A 22566-nucleotide genomic window follows, 5' to 3' on the forward strand; every position below is an offset into this window, starting at 1 on the left:
TGCAGGATCAGTAGGCTATTAATCTCTGTCTTTCGTAAAAAACACAAGGCTTACAATTCTTTAACAACAGCTATTTCCTGCTGTGGCCTCAGCACGCGATTTTGCAGAAGATGGTCTTCAATTTAATATTTGTGATTCACTACCAACACAATTGAAGAAAAGCTACTGTACGGTTGAGCATTCCAAACTCTAACGAAAATGTTTCTACTCGAATTCATGGGCATTTTTTAAGTTTTTATTCATTGGGTCTAATTTGGGAAGTTGCGTTGTATTCGTAGACGGTGATCAAAAAAGATCTTATTTTTTATGTAATTTCTGAACTCACGTCTACTTTCGATATCGTGCATAAGTGGACAGCATACAAGTAGCCAACAATATGCCAAACCGCGTGCTGCACCTCCACTTTGTCGTCGCCAGTTTTCTGAGTTTCTCTCACGCCACTGATTCAGACTGACAAACACCAAGAGACCTTCCAAATTTTGATAACATGGTTGATATGGGGTAAATTTTGGATCAATTAGGAAAGACATGACAAAAAGCGGCGTAATAAAATAGCGACTGTAAGACCGAGACCAATCATTTGACTACTAACAGCCTATCAAGTTTAGGGTTTCTCAGGATTGCATGAAAGCATTTAGATCTTGTAATCTGCAATTCATCCTTAAAATTAGCCTACAATCTCAATGTGCAGGCTACTTTAGCTTCAAATTTTAAATGGTCTTCAACGTTATCTTTCTAATTTTTTGTTTACAAACCACAATGTGCAAATCGATTGCATTTTAATCTTAAAAATTTTTCGCAATTCATTACAAATATCGATAGAAATCAAAAATTGCAAATGCAAAATCGAAAGATTACATTTTAACTGGTCTTAATACTCAAGACAAACAATTCGAATCAGTTCAATTTTGATCGACAGAAATATCTGTGGTATGATAAGTTAGCTCAACATGACCCAACAGGGCCGCCGGTCAAACATGGCTTGCAAAGAAGTTTATTTGGCCGCTATTGAATGTTAAGGTTACAATTTGTTCGGCCAACCACACGGTTTAAGCTTTCAGCACGCTGTAAAAAATGAATTGGGCCACTTTATCGCAACATATAATATATATCAATGTAATACAGCACACAGAGCTTGCATAGAATACGCATCAGCAGTACAGAACTGAGATAGTGGTTTTCAAAGCTATCTTACACTTTGTTTAATCTGCAATCACGTTAACGCTTGGGTTTAGACTTATCCAGAATTACCATTTCATTTGCTTTCTCTGTAGTTTGTTGCATAAACTTATGAAAGTATTTTCTTCAAGTGGAAATCCCAGAAGCCAGAAAAAAATGTTTTAAACATTTTTAGATTGTAACGTGAGACTTCACAAGCAAGTAATAAAATACCAGGTAAATAACCAGAGTATCGAGCCACTGGGTTTAGACAATTAGATTTACGTTTTCTCTTTGTGGAATGCAGGTGCGTTGCATTTTTTTAAGTAGAGCTCTCAACTCTGTTACATGCAGCACATAAAAATATTACATTTTGTACAATATTTAAACACGAAAAACTTTTGGAAACAATTTATTTTAGTTTGTTGACCCTTCTCATTTGAATGTAAGCCAACAAAAGGAATCCCACTCCAATACCAGTCATTGCAAGGATGTTAATCCACATTTGCCAAGGTCCATAATCTATCCCTTGCATTTGCATGTAGGCCTCTCCAGTCGTGCTGAAAACGTAGAGAATAAATTATCTTATTCATCATCATCATTCACAAGTGGAAGAATATTGATTGAGTGCAACTTAGCCATTGCGGCAAAAAAGGTTTTAAGCTTAGTGTTGTGTTATCACTAATGGATTGATAACACATATGATAACTTTTGCTATGATGACAACATCTAAGTTTAACCCAAAGCGATCTATACATACAGGCCTTGACAGCGTGCAAACTAGAGGCCTGACTGAAGGCCGATTTAATTTTGATTTTGAAATCTAAGCTAAATTTACTTGATATCCATTTGAAATGATAGTTTTGAGATCCAAATTGCCAAAGTGTGATCAATGAATCTCAAATCACTGCAAAACTACTAACTTTAAGTTCAAAAAAGACAAATTTTTCCGAATTACCAGTGGTGCCAGACGCTTTTTGGATTTCCAGCACCTGTGGCAAAATCTACTCCATCCTTTAAATGATGACAGTAGCACAAAAGTAACTCAAAATCACATAAAATATACACAAAACTAAACTTATTAACTAATACTCAAACTATCAACTTATACTAGCGATTTTGGCTACTAATAGATCAGTCTTAAGTCAAATTTTCAGCTGCACCGTCATAGCCTGTGTATAAAGGTCGTCATGGTTTAACCCATTTAGATAAGTGAAGCAAGCCTGCAAATTTTCTAACATTTTGAAAGACAATCATGTCAACACTGTTTTGCTATCTACCAGGGTCGTTGAGAGGATGGCTTAGCCCCAGTACCAATAAGATCTTTGGGCCCTAAATCGAGCCACTTCAAAGAAAAAAGCAGTTTGTTCAAAAAATACGCGATGGTTACTGTAAGTTCCCAGGCTCTTTCGAAAGGTTACGGGTTCCTAAAATCATACTGGGCTGGGGTTCAAAAGTATCCTATGGCTCCCTTGTCAACGCTATCCGCTAACTAGTGCTTTGAATTTTAAACTTCATAAACATAAAAGCCTACAACTAAACCAGGGCCGAGGTTGGAAGTCAACAGTTGCCGAAAAAGGATAAGCTTGTAGAAACATAATCGTACAACGTTTTAAGTTTTTCCGAATTGTTATCTGTTAAATGTCTATCAAATTGGCTACTTACCAATTAGGTATAAGCTGATGAGTGATTGTGCTGAGGCACGGAGTGTTGGATGAAATGTTGAAACCGGGATAAGATGAGTTGTCAATGAATACTAACCCCGTCATCTCATTGATGGTCAAAGCCTAAAAATGTTTTAATTTTGTCTTGCTGTTTCTTCAGGTTTTTACCAACACCAATGCTTTTTATATTTCTAGTCGAAGAAAAATGACTGCAGCCTATCAAGCCTATACTCGGAGGAAAAATATGTAGCCTGATTGGGAAGAAAATGATTGAAACGTTTTGTCAATCTGAGGTAAGAAATATAGTCCCAAAGAAAAAAGAATTACAAATTGTTCGATTTTTAGCACTGATCATAACAATTAGTTTTTGAAACGTTTGCCAAATACGAGTTAGTTTCTGCAGTTTTGGCTCATTTTCTCGTATACCTCCCACTTTTCTTGATAAAAAAATTAAAGTTGAATTTGTGTGTATGCAACTTTTTATTCTACAGTTTATAGAGTAAGTTAAGATTTAGCGGATAGGCAGGCAACTCATATGACTAGTAAGTTAATTTAACAAATTTGCACTACCATTATGCATTAAGTTGTCAAAGCTCTTTACAGACTGCAGAAACAAGTCTTTGAAACTTTAAAACAGGCAATAGTTTTTTCATTGCCAATAAATGAATGTGCGCCCACATAAAAAGCACAAAAGAAAAATAAACAAAAAGTTGTTTTTATTTTTATTAAACTGGCCAACACTTATGCTGCACTGCATTACACGACGCTTACAACTTACGTTGATGCCGTATCTGAAGATACTGAGGTACTTGACCCATTCCAACCAGTCCAGCAGAGAGCTGACGTTGACCAGAAAACCACCAAACAACATCATCAGTACGTATGGCAGAGACACCACAATATTGGCAACAGCAAAAATACGAACGGAAGCACTGACGAAAAATGCCAATGAAGCAGCGCAAACGGCTGTGAAGAAGATTGTCAGCAAGAAAAAGAAATATTTTTGAACTTCTTCTTGAAAGCCTGCAAAGAACGTAGTACCACAATTATAAACAATAATGATAGACTACTGGTACAAAAACAAATTGTTAAATTGTTTTCCTCAATATGAAAACCTGCCGGCTAAACACGCGTTGTTATACAGTAGAGAAGCCTAATTTAAAGAATGCTATTGTTTGGTATGACACTGTATACATATTTGATTGCAACTCCAAAAGGCTTTCATTTAGCCAATCTTTGAGGACACTATTGCATTGGTGAGCTGTGAGATGTACTTCTTACAGCTGGGATACCGGGTAACACTTATTCAGTGTTTCCATGATGAACCGGTGCAAAGCACAGTTATAACGTTTCAAAATTGAACCGGCACAGTTCGGCCGAAAATTCAATTGCATTCAGCCTGTTACACTAACACATGCCTTTAATTTGCATCGTCTATCATGACAATAATTTCTGCGCTTTAACCCTTGTCCGATACTACAAGTTTCAGCAATATACAATATACCAGTATCGAAATAATAATAATTAATACCATCGTAGACATACGTTGCTCTCAGCCCTAAAATGATCCCGAAAACATAACGAATCCTTCAAGACTTTTCGTCTTGCACAGGTAAGCTAGATATAGTTTATTTTTAGTATAAGGAATAGGTAACAGTAAATTGGTAAAAGTTATTAATTATCATTCACATTGATTTCGGTGGCAAATGGTTATGTATCAAGTCTATATCACACGATTGAACAAGTGTTACACAGGTATTGTAACGAACCGTCTTACCAATCATGAAATATATAACAAGACTGTAGGGAATGTTTGGAATTAGTCTGTTTGGAATTAAATCTGCAAATATTTGAGCAATGAAGTACACCGACACTCTGTAGTACCCGCTGGCGGATTCATGTCTGTTGAAAAAATTTTTCATTGTTAGATGGAAACATCAGCAATACACTTTGTTTTGAACGTATTACTCGGCTATAAACACGGTAGTGGAGGCTTAACAATATTTGGAAGATTAAGCAGAGACTGAAAGTTCACCCCTTCAAACGGAAATTTTGAGATAAAGGCAAATCTTTTACTGTTGCGTTCTCATACGTACAATTGGACATATTTGAAAATTTTTAGATAGACTCCACAAATTTTTTCAAAAATATTACTAAAATTAAAACTGAAAAAATGACTATCCGTGTTTCAACATTAAGTTTTTCATAAAGTACACAACCGCACATTTTATGATCTTTTTTCCAGTACGGTATGGCACTCGTTCGATACGTCGAGCTGATCGAGCAAGTCAAGCTTTGGTACGGCGCTCGAAAAAAGCAATAGGCTACACCGCTCAAGAGCATGCAGCTGTGTCTTTGTCAAAACACTTAAAAGCATGCCTGAAGATGGACACGAAGATTGACTTACTTGCCTTCCTCACCACTTACTCTCAACTTTTAACCAAGCAGCGTAAGCCTTGATACTGCAAAAAAATCTTTTTTTCCGGAAACAGATACATCGATTACTTAAGGCCTTGCTGGTAAAGGGGGAAAAACCATTACCAAGAATCACGGTACTGTTGTGTTGAGAAAGTCAGTGATTGTGAATATTGAGAATTTAAACAATTATGTAAAGTCTATACGTAAACTTACATGAAGTTTGCTCGGTTTTTGAGGAAGAGTTCTAAAGCAGAAAGGTTGGCCATTACTTGAGACATGATGAGGAAAAAGAAACATCCAGCCCTGAAGATGGAAAAGATTATTTTCTAGTTAAGTAAACTTAACCTTTGGTAGATATTAAAGAATCCAATTGACTGGCAAAAAAACTGCGAGAGCCCTGTTGCATAAATTAGTGGTGCAATACTGATGTGCCCTGCCTTTTGGACGAAACACGTGTCTATCGCTGTCAATTCTTGCTACTTTCGACTTCCAAGAATTAACTTTTTGTTTATATTCAAAAATTACAACATTGATTCTTATAAAAATACTCAAGCAAATTCTCTCACCTGTTTTGAATACCACTTTTAAAAGAAGTGTCACTTTGGTAATAAATCAGTCCAATGAGCACTCCAAAAATCACCATTATAATGATTTGAAAGACTACTGCCAAAGGATTTCTTACTAAATTCAAGCCCGTACGCCAAAAGACCTCCTTCAACTAAAAAATAAAACGATTAAGTGTCGTCGTAATTTAAAGATTTGTTACTGTAATGTGTGAAACATCTGCCAGCAGACATAGAAACAAATTCAATGCATACTGATTGCAAATAAAATACATTTTTTGTCCGTTGGTGCATACAGCAACGCTATCTCAATACAAAAATCTTTTCAGTTTTTTTTTTTTCAGACATTTTTTGATGAGCAAATCATCAAAACACCCTTGTTGCCTCAGTTGTGCATGAAACATACGATGTGGTAATTACCTGTGTAAAGAATCCATTTGCATAGCTTACATCTGCTGAGTTATTGCTTTTAAAACTTCCATCGGATGCCGTAGACAAATACGAGTTTTTAATCATCTACAAAAAAAATTGAAAAAACTGTGCACTGTGTGCAGTGTGAAAAACAATGACACCCCAGCCAACAAATTAGTCATTTTACAAGGTCTGAAGACGTTGAATCAATCTAAAAAAGACAAGTTGCTGGCTGAGATTTATCTAAACCAAACACACATGGTACTGAGCAACCAACTGCAGACCATATCACCAACGACTGTGTCATCTTTTGCCCCTAAATAGAGAAGACCTGCGTCCAGCCAGCAAATCATCCCCTTTTTACATTGATCAACGTCTATAAATGTTGAATCAATGTAAAAAAAGACTGCTTTACTAGCAGGACAAGTCTTGGGGACAAGATTACATAAGAGATGATCTCCAGTAGTCTTTCAATGTAGTCTGGTCAATCATCAACTTCCGCGTGGTAAAAGAATAAAGCCCCAATCCCCAAGGCTTCAAAAAGAAAATAAACTAAATTATATTTTTGCTGGTGTTTTTGTGAACTTAGTTGAAGAAGTCCGTTACAACCAAATAGTTGAAAACTGCTGATATAGCTGCATGGTTAAGCATTATTTACATATGTTACCAAATCGAGTTTAAAAATATGTTGAGCAACAACAAATACTTGAAGTTTTCCCTCTTCTTCCTGACAAAGAGCTGATTTTGAAAACAATTCCATCAGATGATTGTCATCGTCATTGGACTCTCCTGGGGTATGGTCGATTTCAACAATGGTTTGTGTTTCTTCTTCTTCAAATATTTTGCATAAAAAGAAATAATATATGTTATGCTAACTCTAAAAAGTATCAAAAAGCTTGTTTTTTATTCGATAATCCAGCTGATTAGAGCTCGATTTTGTAAATGAAGAAACAATATGTTCAAGCAACGATACTCTTGTAGTTGGCGCTTGAGCAATGCCATCTAAGAACAGCTCTCCAGCGACACTCAGTGAATGAAATAACTCTGAAAACAACACTTCAACAACAAGCTGAAACGTCACTCCTCTTCCAATCTCGGTGACCAGGCGTGCTTCAGTATTATACTTTAAATCTTGTGAGCTTATAAGAAAATAAGCATAGTATGCCAAATACCAGAAATAAGCCTTCAAAGTGATTTTCTCAGTCCAAAAATAAAAACTTCTTTAATCTCTCAATGAAAACTATAAATTTGTAACAAGCATTTGCGTTTTCGAAATCAACAGAGCGAATTTTCTTTTTACTAAAGTTTTGCGGTCTATAAATTGCATTCCGTCTGTTATGTTGCAGCGGTTGAAGAGCTGTTCTTGAAGTGTGTTTTTCAAGCGCGAAGTCCGAGAGTCGAACCATCCGTTTTTGATCTTGTCGTTTCTGCGTTCACAAAGTCGAATGCTTACCAGCAACTGCACCGGGCGAATAAACAAACAAGAAATGATCAAGTATGCTGCAATACAGTTGCCAAGGACATCAGGAAAGAATACAAACGTAATTTTGAAAGAAAATAGGATCTGGATGGCTACTTGTTTTTTTATGCAGTATCAATCCAGAAGAATCATTGAGAAAGGATCCTTAAAATCTGTTTTATAATAATTAATTCATTTGTACTAAGCATGACCTTAGTTTCAGATTATGTTGCAAAGATTGTCTGCAAGCCTTGCCAAACTGATTTATGCATCTTTCGAACGAAGGTTCACAACCGGAAACACACGCTGATTTTTTTAAGTAGTGTAGGGTTTTTACGTGTCTGAAGCCCCTAGTGTAGGGTTTTGCTTAACTTTACGACCCCAGCGTAGGGTTTGGCTGTCTAATTGTCGTAAATTTTGTTAATAAAAATAAAAAGGATAATTTAAAAAAGGATAATTTAAAAGAACATTGAGAGACTCTAAGTCTCTAATTAAAAAAGGATAATTTAGGCTTCTGGCTGTCTAGTCTAGGGGTATGACTTCCTACATAAAGCAAAACGAATTAAATAAAACTAATCATTTTTTATTAAATCAAAGTTATAAAATGCGGGAAATTGAAATATATGTCTAACTAACTTAATTTAATTTATTGCAACCGGTGTCAGAATAGCGACATTCTCCAGTTGGGAATTTTAGTTCTCCTCAGTCGCCATACAAAATCTCTGTTTTATATATTTATGTTATCAGTATTTTCCAATTCCCCGCTTATTTAATAATATGGTACATTTTTATCAGTAATAGCTTATCGTGAGAATTATGAAGCAAAACCAGTTACACAATTATATCGCTTCAGAAATACGATTGTGGTTAGCTAATTCCGTGAGAGTGGCATTTCTGGGAAAGCTTGACCTAGATTCCGTGAGAACAGAATTTAGGTTTTGAATTTGCAGCGTTTAAATGCATTTTTTAATTCTAATAATTTCGATTAAATGTTAAAATATAAATTTGTTGCTTAAAACATGGTACATGTTACACACTTCCCTCCTTACGGCAAAGTAACAGATGAATCATATTACAATAACTCGGTTATACAAGATGCAACTATGTACAGATGTGTGGTTATAAGATACTTTACAACAAAATTGACAATTGTAGGCTAACAATTAGTAACATAGGGGAAGACGCATGACCCCCCTCCTTACGTGGGATGAGGAGATTAATCGCACACATAAGCAAGTAGATAGGTTAATACATACTGCTGTTGAATTATACTGTAGCAGGGGTAACACTCGTTTATCATAAGAGATAAGTCGATGTCGTATGTTCCCTGGAAGCCCTTTGGCTTAGGACGATATACACAAATTGCAGTTTCAGGGGTAACAGTCGTTTATCATAAGAGATAAGGCGATGTCGTATGTTCCCTGGAAGCCCTTTGGCTTAGGACGATATACACAAATTGCAGTTTCAGGGGTAACAGTCGTTTATCATAAGAGATAAGGCGATGTCGTATGTTCCCTGGAAGCCCTTTGGCTTAGGACGATATAGGCTACAATAATTGCAGGACTGTAATAGGCTACAGTAGTTGCGGTTACAGGGGTAACATTCGTTTATCATAAGAGATAAGGCGATGTCTTAAGTTCCCTGGGAGCCATTTGGCTTAGTAGGCTACGATATAGGCTACAATAATTGCGGGACTGTAATAAGCTACAGTAGTTGCGGTTACAGGGGTAACATTCGTTTATCATAAGAGATAAGGCGATGTCTTAAGTTCCCTGGGAGTTATTTGGCTTAGTAGGCTACGATATAGGCTACAATAATTGCGGGACTGTAATAAGCTACAGTAGTTGCGGTTACAGGGGTAACAGTCGTTTATCATAAGAGATAAGGCGATGTCTTAATTCCCTGGAAGCTCTTTGGCTTATGTAGGCAAGGCAGCAGTGGCTTAACTAATGGCTTGGGTACAGTTTTACCTCTTGTCCAGGAGGGATACCGACTTAGAGGCGTTCAGTCGTAAGCCCGCGGACGGTAGCTTCGCGCCGCTGGCAGATCGGCCAAGCGCACGTACCAAATGTCCGAATCTGCGGTTCCTCTCGTACTGAGCAGAGTTGCTGTCGCGACGACCCTCGGTCGCGAGACGAGCGTTCATCAGTAGGGTAAAACTAACCTGTCTCACGACGGTACATGTTACAGTAGCAAAGAATTAAATATTTCTTTTCACACGTGGACTATATAATGTTTTCAGTTTTTCAAAATGCTCTTACCGTCCGAGGACTTTCTTGCCTTCGACCGAGATTTAACATTCAGTTGACCAAGCAGTTGAGCAGTGTTTGCGTCTCCACCCAGAATATCGAGAAAATAATCTGCTGGGTTGTGATATTGCGGACAAACATAGCCTTGAAAACATTCAAAACAGTTAGAATTAGATTTCATAGTAAACGAAACTTCGGTTTCACTTGATCTGATACTTTTTCACAAATTGCAGAAATGTATCTAACATATCTGAGATTTTTAAAGGTGTACGATGCGACTCATGACTTCGAAAAGTGGGTACAAAACAGTGTTGCCATGTATTCTTCAAAGTAGCTGCCTTGATGCTATTTGTAATACTAGTAGTGTAATCCAATATTAGTCAGTGACCTAAGAGCTACCCAAGCAAAATTTTTGAATACGATAAATAAATATGAAAAATATAAAACTAATCTGAAGACGTATAATACTTATATGTAGTGATTACTAGTGATTACTATGTAAAAATTTCTAAGAGGTAGCTTATCTGCTTTCTGAAACAGTTTTCAACCTTTTCAAGCCGCAAACGTGTTTCACAACAGCTTAAATATACAAAAATAAAGCAATACAACATTATCGTGAATTTAACAAAAGTGATTTTATTACCTTCACGCGCCGCGAATCTCAGTGAGAACGTTTACGGTACCTTGGAAACCATTAGTTTAAAGTGCAGGCCATTCACAGATCAATTACTATTTTGACAGTTAAGGACTACGCCATCGTTATAAAATAATGCAGAAACCCTTTCAAAGAGTGCTCATATATATTTAATATGATATTCATCTTTTGTACAGCATTTATTACCTATTTCTTTGAAATAATCTACAGAAAAGTCTGCAGATCCTCTGTATACAATTTTCCCTTTGTGCAACAAAACCAATCGATCGAACAAGGCAAAGATGGAATACCGCGGTTGATGGATGGAAAGAATGATGTTTCTACCGCCTTGTGCCAGCCTAACAAATAATGAAGAAAAAAATAGTATTGTTCAATGCTTTTAAATTGAAATATTGTGGATTGTGCAAAGTATAAAATATCCGGTAAAGGATGGTTTTGCGTAAACTTGGACTCCTTCCTCAGTAAATCCTTCCTCAGATATCAGGCCATAATTTAAGTCCTTATTTCCTGTCAGTTAATTGGCCAATCAACAAATCCGTCATCTAACCTGATACAGACAATAACAAGTTGGTGATAATAACGTTAGTACCTTGTACTCTGGTGATGTGCTTTCTTCACGTTGGACTCTTTTTAAATTCTATATTATTGTTGAGCTGATAAGATCGTTCAAGACAGCCAATGGAAATTTAATTTATTGCTTAGCAGAATCAGGATAAATTAATAAAATCACCAGAATGATAAAACTGGGAAATCTGTAAAATGCACAAATCCTGTTTCTGCAAGCCTACTTGTGAAGAAGAAGCACAATGGAGTTAGCTGTGTTCGCATCCAGGCCAGTGGTGGGCTCATCCAGGAAGAGGATGGGAGGATCAAGTATCATTTCCATTCCAATGTTGACTCTCTTCCTCTCTCCTCCAGATACACCGCGGACAAACTCGTTTCCGACCTAAATATGAGGAAGAAATTTAAAAAGCGAGTGGATTGAGTGATTGAATAAAGCGATGGAGTGTAGAAGGTGTGTGTAATGAGAATATCCAATACGTGTAGCGCGCATGTGTGGCGGGTACTTGTTTGTAGCAAGTGCATGTAGCTCGTGCGTGTAGCGAATGCGTGTAGCGAATTGCGTGTAGCGAGTGAGTATAACGAGTGCGTGTAGAAAGTAAGTGAGTGTATCAAGTAGGCTATGATAAGTAAGGGAGCCAGTGAGTAAGCAGACTTATTGACCTTGGTGCAGCATTGCGGCCATTTTCAAGTATTTTCAAGTAGGTTAAGAAACAATGTCAGCTACACAGTAGGTCAGACTACCTCAAAAACGTTGGTGAGGGTGATACCGCTCAGATCACATAACTAAAAGTAATTCAAGGATAATTTTTCTGATAAAAAAGTTTTCAAGTTATAAAACGTGTTTCACTAAAAAAATGACGAATAGATAGTAGATATTATAACTTGATACAAACAAATATTTACAATTATTAACAAACAAACTTACAAGTGTGTCAGCACAAGCTTGTAATCCAAGTTGGTTAATTACTTCTTCAACTTTTTCTTTTCTAGCTTCAGTGTTGTACTTCTTGTTGGATAGTCGAAGGTTTGCAGAGAAAGCAAGGTTCTCTCGCACAGACAGCGTTCCCATGACAACGTCATCCTAAACAACATTAAATTATTTTTCAACGTAAATAAGGGAATGGAAACAAGTCTTGCCATTACGAGAAAGTAGCTTTAATTTTTTGGTTTTAATTCAAGCTTAGGCTACGAGTGACTAACATGACACACTTTTAGTTTTGTTTTGCGACTTGCCAGTTATTATCTTCCAATCAAATCTAATCGTGGCTGAGATCAAGTTAGAATCGTAAGTTACAATTATTTTGATTACAACCTTTGTAAAGTTTGTCTAAACGTATACTGCTCAGCAAAGCGACCTTGTATAAACAAACAAGTTATTTTGCCAAGTCAGACATTTAGTGTTGTCACTAGAACCGTTGCATATATTCGTTAGCTTTCATTCGCAATCAGTCAATCATTGATTTTGGTCTGCACAGCATTTGCAACCCTAATGTGATACTTCGGTCATAATTTAAACCTTTTTTTGTTGCTTGACTTTTAAGTCACCGTATTACTAGCAGAGCAAACAGAAAACAATTCCATTTATTTTTTCATAATAGCATACCATATAATACCACAGAAAAGTTCTTATTATATAACATGCTATCATTATGTTATTTCAATCCAAAAAATACACTTTTCTTTAGTACAATATAATATCTCACTTGCACCACATATCCACTCATTAGTCGAAAGTTGGATGGAGGAGTTTGGCCATTTATGAGCACCAGTCCTTCACGTAAGCCTCTAGGATCTTTTCTCTTTGCCAAGACGTCCAGCAACCTAACAAAGACGCTTTTTAAACGTCAACTTTTAAGTATTCTTTTATGCATTGAATATTTACTAAAATGGTCAAAAGTATCAATTATTGTGCAAGTTTAAATGAATTTAATCTCTAACTTATGTGCTCTGTTTTTTAGGTTAAGCTAAATTTCATTATATTCTTTCTTAATGCGCACACTATGATGTGTAAAAGGGTTCGAGGTAAATCTTTGTTAATGTAGCTTTTTAGTGCCGCCTTACATGTTTGTGGAACAACAAAACAAGCTCTCTATCAACGCTCTATCATTTTAATAAAGTGCAGCTTTCAACACATGGAATACCGTTTGCATAGGTGTTGAGCAACGCATAAATAAATCACACATACATAGCTTTTTTTTAAACATATTAGGCGGTAAGGCCTATAGGGAAGTTTTGTCTATGTATAAAAACTAATCAAATAGCTTAATGTATACTGTAGCTAACTAAACTTTTCACTAAGAACCGGGATTGCAAACATGCATTGTTTACACATAATACGGTCGCTTTATGTTTGTCTTACGATGTTTTTCCACTTCCAGTTGGACCCATGATGGCGTTCAACCCCGGTGAAAACACTCCGCTGTGAATGAAAGATAACGTATTATTTAATATTATTTTATTACATACAGATTCTTCACGCCTAAGGGTGTCTACGCAACATGTATTGCTACTGATGCTATTCTACGGTAGGCTTTCACCACTTGGGTTATATAAGTAGGAAACTGCCACAACAGCCTGAAAAGGGATAAAATTGTATATCAAGAAGAAGTTGGTTAATAGCTCAGTTACTTTCCTACCAGTAGTTGTTTGATTTTGTTCAATTTTTCAAACCCACTTTTAGATAAAATTAAATATAAAATTAGTCTACACGCAGTGGTAAAATAGTTCAGGTCAATTGAATGCTGATAAGCATAAATTTTACTAAAATTTACTTGGGAAATCTGCTATTTATTGCATGCTGTGTAACGAGCTGTCATTTAAACATGCAAGATTGCGCAGTAGGAAAAGTAATAGGCTACATGGTTTTGTTGAATGTGATGCTAACTCATGTGGGCCAAAATAACAACGCAGCCAACCCCGATAGCTCAGTAGTCCTCCCCAATAGCTCAGTTAGTTAGCGCGTGACTTTGTGAAGGAAGAAGCTTCAAAAGGAGGCACCTACAGTAGTAGATGGAATAATTCCCGGCAACAACACTTCAACAATCGAAAACTTCACTTTGCAAATCTCAGTAACCGGCCCTGCGTCAAGAGTCTCTACAAGTATGCGAAACTTCCCGGAATAACCAATCAAGGCTTTGTCAGTCCGAGAATACAGATTCAAAACCAACCAAAACAAAGAACGCTTAATGGGCGTCAGTAACACGTATTGCTTACACTCATCAAATCATCATACCTCACTCCATTCAAGATTTCTTTCGTTGTTCCCTTTCCACATAACGGGGACTTCTTGATCTCATAGCACAGGTCGTGAAAACTTAATGTTACTCCATATATATCACTCATTATGAAAGATTTATTTGAAAGTCGACATTGAAGCAATCACTGCACACAAAATCTTATTCAAACATTAAACGCAAATAACCTAGCTTCTAGGCTAAAGTCTGACAACAGCTGTTGTTTTACATAGTATCAACGTGTTGAAAATGATGTTAAACTGGTAACTTTTGCTGGTTGAGAATAGCTGGACATAACCTCACCATCTCTGACGCAACTGGGTACTGTAATTGACTGTTGTTACATCAATTGTCATACCTTCAATGACTTCCTTATTGAATACAACGAGGTGAATTTTCCACCAGCTGTTGCTTACGCTTAGCTCATCTTGTAGTGCAACGTCACGTGATTGTTGTAGGTTATATAACCATTTATTTGCGCGCTCAACACGTGCACAAACCCAGTCAGAAGGTCATGACATAAAATCTTATGGAGTATCTATACTACGTCTTCAATAGCTTGTAAATATACATGTTGCCTAATTATTGTTATGTAACTTCAAACGAGCTTTTGCGAAAGATTAAACGTGACTTATTTACCATGCTTCCGTCTGCTGCTGTCTACATTAGTGATTGAAAAAAACTGTATTGTAATAATGGTTTTATTGCTCTTCTAGTACCGTATCTATACTTGTACAAGTTGTTGTCATACAAAGCAAAACCCGTCTGTTTTACATTGATTCAACATCTGCAGACAATGAGTCAATGCAAAAATTACCAGGTTTTCTGGCTGGGTCATTTTAGAAATGCACTTGGAAATGAAAACAATCAAAGTACCGTACAATCCGAACTCAGCAGGCTTATTTTGCAGGCGAATGTGGTCAATAAAATAGCTTGCGTTCAATGAAGCTCGACACAACAGTGTACCTCCCAAGGCAGAAAATCAGACCTATTTGCATTGATTTAACATCTGCTGACGTTTGATTTAACATAAAAAGGACATGTAGGTTGACTGGCTGAGTCGCAACATAAAACCACAAACAGAAGCAAACCTGCCGCACAAGGTGAAAACCTGAAAAAAAAACTTTGAAAATGATTCTTCTCAGCTGCTATCGGCGCGAGGCTGAAAAGGTGGCCACGCACTAATAATAATGTTATGGTTTTATTTATTGTCGCTCTACAACAGCTAAGGTCTTTTAGCGACAGGGCTCATTTTTAATTTGTATCAGGTTTACGATGTTATCACATTATTACCCGACTCATTCTCACTGCGCTATGCAGGATAGAACACAGTCGGTACCGTTTTTAAAGTCTTCGGTTTGACCCGACCTGGAATCGATCTCAGATCTACCAGCACCAGAGCCGAAGGCGAAACCACTCGGCCACTGAGCTGGTGACTGACACAACGAGCATATTGGTGATCGCCTTTTAGAAACCTCCCTCTTTCATTTTGTGCCTTTGGCTACAACTAGTGCTTTTTATAGAGTTTTGTGGTTTCTAATTAGCAAATCAGTCCTTTTTGACAGCAGACATTAAATCAACGTCAAAAAGGACCGATTTGCTGACTGAGAGAATAGATGTGATGCTGAAGGCCAAAAAACCAAAGCGCTTGTGTCTATCGCTATTCTCACAAAGTATAACTACTCTATAATTGTTCAATAGCAAACAATGCGATTGGCTTTTTCATACAATTTATAGAAGAGGGTAAGTTTGAATTGCAACTCATCAAGTACAAAATTTCAAAGCATTGATTAGGAATTTCCTGCCTTTCCTTTCATTCAAGTTACGTCACAATAAAACTAACAAACGTCATTTACACAAGCTGAAGTCCAACTCAGCCGATGATTTTAATACAAAAACAACACCTATTTGAATAGTAAAAGTATAAAAGCATTGTTATAGTCATCTAATTGATTAATTCAGGTAGAATAATCTTTAAACTGCTTCCCTCTACCAAAACAATTGGAAGGCTGCAGTCCAGATGTGTACGGAGTCAGGTTTTTTGGACTCCTGTTCGACTGCGACTCCGAAGTCTGTGTCTCCAAATCTACTCCTGCTCCAAATATTTTGAGAATATTAACTCCAAACTCCACCAACTCCAAACGCAAACCATGAACCACAATCCACATTTTTTTTTATCTTATAACTTATACTTTTGCTAACCACTGTCATGAAAAGAAAAGCATACTTTAAAATGAAAAAAAAAGAGTGCTTGAAAAATAAAAGCATAGAAGTACACAAAAATAACAACTGCATCAAGCACAATGTAAAAATTTGTACGCTGAAAGTACCAACTGGTAAAAAAGTTAGACTCCGGCCCCAATCCGGCTCCTGTTTTTGGCAAGAATTTTACACTCCGGTCAAAAACCGAGACTCCGGCTTCTGTACAAACCTGGAGTAGAGTTCTGCTGCAGCCCCTACTGTAGCCTATCCCTCTGCTGCAGCGCCTATAATCTTCACGAAAGAACCGCCACTGTCTGAAACAATTTTTTAATAATAGTTTTTAAAAAGAGCTTCCTGAGTTGACTTTTTTGGCGAAGATTAAGCATTTTGTTATTTCTTTTCAACATTGGCAACCAAATTTAATTTAAAATTCCATTTAAATCAAAATTTAATTTGTAGATGTTCAACACTGTTCATGGAGCTCTCGCTTTTGTGATTGACAGCCTTTTCATTATTCAAAGACCTAGTTATATAACTGAGGCTGTAGAGTAGACAACCTTCTGTTATTTAGCGTCCGCGTGCTATCTAGTTGTAAAAGAGAAACCACAGAAAATAAAATCACAACATTCTACACTCATTTGCTAACGTTAAAAAGCGTTAACTTTAAGAGTGATATTCAGGCAAGTTACGACAGTTCAACAATCGCGAGCTAAAAATCGATTTCGATCCGCTAGAGTAGCTACACCACCTTCAATCAAGCAAACAACACAAACATAAATAGCAAGACAACAGATCCCCATAAGTTAAGATCTTTTTTGCCACCCCATGTTGACGATGTTCACTGATTCTAGCAAGATAACGCAAATATACCAGCAGTTGTAACCATAGCCGTACGAGACCAAACCATTTTGAGGGGGCAGAACGTAAATTTGCCCAAATCTGCACGCTTTTATAGAAATTGCCCAAATACAATGTATGCGGTGCATGATAACAGTGAAAAACTAACATAACAAGATCACCAGCTAGCTAGAATTTCTTACCAAAGTAATCAAGGTAGAACAATTGAATTCATCTAGATACGCATGCAGCTTACCAACATTTTTTTGCAACCAGAAAAAGCAGATCAAGTTAATGCAAACAACTGGATCTGTCTCCACAGAACAGAAGTCAAGACATTAATGAAAAAAGTGGAGCTGCCATGTTTCACACAAAATCTTGCAAAGCAAATATTTTGCCAGCTTGCATGGCAGGTTTTGAGTTTGGAGAGTTTGGAAAGCTTTGAAATAAATGAATATATTATGATTGGTTTGACATTATCAGCAGTAGCATTTTAAATGTTGGTGAAATTAACATGACACAGTTGCATAAACAAATTAAATACTTTTTTTTATTTTGGGGCGCAACTGCATCATTTTAATTTGGGTAGTTTTATAAAAGTAACCAAACAAAGCTAAGCAACACCACAACATTAACATTAGGCTACACTTAACAGGTATAACATTTTTTGTTAAATGTTGTGGTGTTGCTTATAGCTATGTCCGTTTATGGTTGAAAAAGTACTGTTACCTCTCCACCCGAATTGTTTTATAAAAGTATTCACCAGATTTATATAAATTCATATTTTGCAGTTGCCCAAATCAAGATGATGCATTTATGAATATTATGAAAAAATTAAAGACTTTGTAAATTTTGATGCCGAGGCAACTGCATCATGCCAATTTGGGCAGTTTTAGACTATGATCAGATAATTTCATACTTTTTTGTTGCCCAAATCTAAACAATACAGTTATGTAAATGGGAAAAATTAATTACTTTGTTCATTTTGGGGAAACTGCCTCATGCTAATTTGGGCAGTTGCATAAACAGACTAATCAGTTTTATTATAATTTTATGTCTTTAGCTGCCCAAATCAAAACGATGCATTTGTGAAAATTTATAAAATTGGCTGTATAGCAAATTTTGCGTTTTGATTTGGGCAGTTTCACAAAAGTATTAGAGACATATTTTGGTGGCTGCCCAAATTGGCATGATGCAGTTGGTTAAATGCATTTCGTACTACAGTTTGATCACCATGCAATACAATACATCAATACGGGTGTGCCAAATGAAAATTTTGCGGCACATTTCTTGTGCAAATAAGAGGTTGTAGGCTACTTAGTTTGATAGGTAAAAGATATTAATTTATAGTTTTTCTTAATTCATGCAATTTTGTAGCTTTTCATATAGCAATTTTTGCCCTAATAATTGCAAGATTTTGCCCGAATTTGCGACGTTTTGAAACAACAGGGGGGCAGCTACCCCCTTGCTCCCCTGGCTCGTACGGCTATGGTTGTAACTGAGAGCATAAGAGTGATTATGGGTTCTATGACAATAAACACATTGCTTTCCTTGTACAGTATCTGGTTGGTGGACTTAACGAATATATTTAAAATTAACTAAAATGCGCATTCTGAGAGTACTTTCAGCCTAGATCAACAGTAAAACTTGGTCAAATGGAGTTGTAACATAGCGGAACATTTTTGTTTAAAATATTTCGGGAGAGCAATTGCTCACTTTGCCCCCCTGACTACGCCCCTGGATATTGCTTTCTGATATCGTGAGCAAACGGTTTTGTGCTGGCAGGTTGAATGATGACTGCTGGAAGAAAATTACATCGTAAGCTACAATATACAATATTTTCTGCTTGGCTACAGTCAATTGATTTCCTTTTATCGTGTAGTATTGACGAGGCCCAGAGGACGAAACAGCTGCTGTTCATCGCTTCTGTCTACTGAACTGCTATCATCCAATAATACTAGGACATCACTGGGTTGCATCGTTGAATATTGACAAAAAAGATTTAGGTGTAGGCACTGATGCGTGACCAAAAATAGCAACTTTTCTGAATGAAGCGTTTACAGTCCACAAATGGCATCAAATAGATCCCTTACAGTCCTCCCCGTTGATCAGTGGTTAGGCGCCCTACTCAAGATCAAGCGACGCTGGTCCGACCCTCGAGGTGTGCGCTTGAGCAACGCGTTTCAATGACTGCTTTCCATTCAGCGGCACGAAGTGGATGGAATTATTATCCGGCAACAACACTTCAACAATCGAAAAACTTTACTTTGCCAAATCTCGATAACCGGCCCTGCGTCAAAAGTCTCTACAAGTATGCGAAACTACTAGAAATAACCTATCAAAGGCTTTGTCAGTCCGAGAATAAAGATTCAAAAACCCTCTTCGCAAAACATTCGGTGTAAGATGTTTGTCTCACTGTGGAGCTAGCTATTAGCCTTTATCTGCGCTGACACTGTCAGCGTTTTTCAGCAACAAAAGAAACACGCGTTTAGTAGAAGTGGTGCCATGACATTGAGTAATAATCTTATCAACTCTCAAGAGAACCCTTGATAGAAGCCAGCAAACAATCTTTAACACTCATCAAAACTTCCTATTATTTTTTTTTCGATTGATTGTCATTAGGCCTACTCTGGCTAACTGGCTTACTCTTTTCATCATTGCTTTTATTGCTTTTTTTCTTTTTTTACGTATTCTACTTCAAGATTTTTCTATATCATGGCACAGTCCAAAAAAACTTACGTTCTTCATACATACGGTACAGAATATAAAATTTATTTTAAAGTTGGTGATACAGGACAAAATCTGAAATGCAAAAAGCAAACCATAGAAGCATGTCTCAAAGCTGAACCTGTTCTCATTAGTCATTACCCTAAGGCTTAGGGTAATGGCCTAAGGCCATTAGAGTGCTCATAATTAGCTGCCCTCACGTAACGAATCTTTTCATTCAGACCTTATCACTGGCGATGCACACTGCACAACGAGTACTAAACTTATTGACTTTCTGATACTCGGCAGTCAAATGTAGCAAGAATTGACGGCGATAGATACGTGTTTCGCCCATGAGATTGGACTCATCAGTATCGCACCACAAATCCATGTCACATAGTTTTTTATAGCAGTTACCCTATGTTTCTTGCGTTCAGTGAAGTGTAGCTTATCGCATGGTTGCGCTCGGCAACCTGGTGTAACACAAATTGAACTAAGCATTATCCACTGTTGAGTGGAAGTCTTTAAGCTAGAGTGTCTGTAAACTACACATATGGTAAGCGAAAGGCAATATGCTCTCTGTGTGAGTGAGTGAAATCACGTGGCTTTTCAAATTACATAATAATTTGTTTGCACGTCATAAATATGTGCACAAACGCGGTTAAAAATTACCTTTTGAAGTTGAATGAAATCTTTATGATACACATTTATAAGCTACCTTGCAAAGATATGTGCCATTTGAACATTATAACTTTGAAAACAATTAAGCAATTTGGCTTTAAAGTGAACAGGCAATGCAAAAGTTCTACTTTTTAAATCATAATGTTCAATTTTCACCAACCAACAAACAATGAAGTTGAATTGTTAACAAGTTGAATCATTTGAAAGAATGAAATTAAGAAATGCATTTTAGAAACGACTGCAAATCCAGAATTGGAAATAGCTGAATTTAAAAACTTTATTTTTCTATTGACGTTTTCATAACCTAAAGAGCCGATTTTATGACTCCCTTTTATAATGCAGCTGTCGCTCACTTACGCAAATTTTTTAACTTAAAGGCATTCTTTTGCCTTAAAAGCATGAGCAAAAAGCATTGAAGATCGAATGTCAAAAACTAGAACATTTTCAGAACACTTTGTTAACAACCCGATGACTTTATGAACCTCGTAAAACATTAACTTAATAGGTGTTAATTATTGATCATTGCGCATAAATGCATAACATAACCTCTTCTGCTTTGCAAAATTTTTTCATTGCCCATAACTGTAACTGCAACTTTGCCTTGCGCCTGCTGATTTTAATTTTTTTTTTTTTACCAGTGCTCTAAACGCAAATAATGCTTATACATTATAATACTGTATAACTGCAGATAGTGCACACCGTTTCGGTTTTTTTTTCTGGTTTTACTTTCGGCTTTCCGGCCTTCTCAGTGCAGTAGGTACATTGGTATGGCCCTGGAGATACATACCTTCATGTGTCATTTTCCAATTTGTGGTACCTAAGCACCAAAAATGGTACTACTGCCAACCTTGCCAAACTGCTCAAACTGCAAGCAATGAGCTTTGAGCAATGCATAGCAAGGTGCCTCCAGTAAAGTGCTCAATCGGCGTAAGCCAAGAGCGTCCATAACTGCAAACAGTGCACACTGCGCACCGTTTCGGCCTTCCGGCCTCCTCAATGCAGTAGGTATACTGGTATGAACAACCTTGGATACGCACTTCAGTTAACAAATTATCGTTTTCAACTCTATTTGCATCATCATTATCATCATCATCATCGTTGTCTGCTTTGTAAAGCGCTTCTTCTCTCGTGTTGTCGCTATATGTCAGGGCATCCGTTGGTTAGCCACTGCCTGGTGTCGTCATCGATGGAAATTAGGCCTTCCATACCATGGGGTGGTCTGTATAGCCGGCAATCCTTGATAATGTGGGCTGCCGTCTGCATTTCGCCACACTCACAAGCAGCACTCTCTGCCAAGCCCCAGCGCAACATGTCTGCACCATAGCGTCCAACACCAGTGAGCAAACGGTTACGCCTTGATGAGGCAAGTCTAGAGAGGCCATGTCCCAGCTGGTTTTCGGACGGGGATCTGAATACTTGGCGAAGTGGGGACGTGCTGCTTGACCATTGTTCACACCACGCCGCGTGGCACCACTGTTTGCTAGGGCTTCCACCAGAGGCTGCCAGAAGGTCTTGTGCAGCGCGTACAAATGGCTTTCTTGATTTTAGCCGCTGCTTTGGTGGATATCTCAGCGTGGTTGTGTGTAGCGGATGGCCAGGGTTTAGGGCTTTACGGCTCAGGGAAAGAACAGCACGTTGGCGCCGTAGTGCAGCTGGCTCAATGCTTGCAAGGACAGGCAAACAGTCAGTTGGAGTTGGGCGGAGGCAACCTGTGACAGTTCGCAGGCAGTTGTTGATTGGTACATCGACAAGGTCAGTATGGGCAC

The 22566-nt window shown here is 37.3% G+C and overlaps 1 protein-coding gene across 1 annotated transcript; it reads right to left on the bottom strand.

Annotated features, from left to right (window-relative positions):
* Window positions 1-770: 770 nt before the first annotated feature.
* LOC145770410 (broad substrate specificity ATP-binding cassette transporter ABCG2-like) lies at window positions 771-14489 on the bottom strand. The gene is made up of 15 exons (XM_082582051.1): window positions 14374-14489; window positions 13501-13560; window positions 12845-12962; window positions 12067-12222; window positions 11366-11523; window positions 10764-10915; window positions 9935-10066; window positions 6921-7045; window positions 6224-6319; window positions 5807-5958; window positions 5454-5543; window positions 4600-4724; window positions 3601-3845; window positions 2824-2945; window positions 771-1718 (listed from the first exon to the last, which is right to left on the bottom strand). Exons 1-15 carry the CDS (start codon window positions 14481-14483, stop codon window positions 1571-1573), a joined length of 1989 nt encoding a protein of 662 aa, XP_082438177.1. The 5' UTR covers window positions 14484-14489; the 3' UTR covers window positions 771-1570.
* Window positions 14490-22566: the final 8077 nt, after the last annotated feature.

The sequence above is a fragment of the Aplidium turbinatum genome, chromosome 5 (genome assembly GCF_918807975.1).
Source record: "Aplidium turbinatum chromosome 5, kaAplTurb1.1, whole genome shotgun sequence".
In the NCBI taxonomy this organism is placed as follows: Eukaryota; Metazoa; Chordata; class Ascidiacea; order Aplousobranchia; family Polyclinidae; genus Aplidium; species Aplidium turbinatum.

Bases quoted from the DNA above. Each gene is read 5' to 3' on its own strand.
- LOC145770410 (XM_082582051.1), bottom strand. From the start codon at position 14,483: ATGAGTGATATATATGGAGTAACATTAAGTTTTCACGACCTGTGCTAT. The intron at 12,223-12,844 runs GTGAGATATTAT...AATGTTGTTTAG, and splicing joins TGAGTGGATATGTGGTGCAA to GATGACGTTGTCATGGGAAC. The intron at 3,846-4,599 runs GTAAGACGGTTC...CGTTCTTTGCAG, and splicing joins TGTTATATATTTCATGATTG to GCTTTCAAGAAGAAGTTCAA.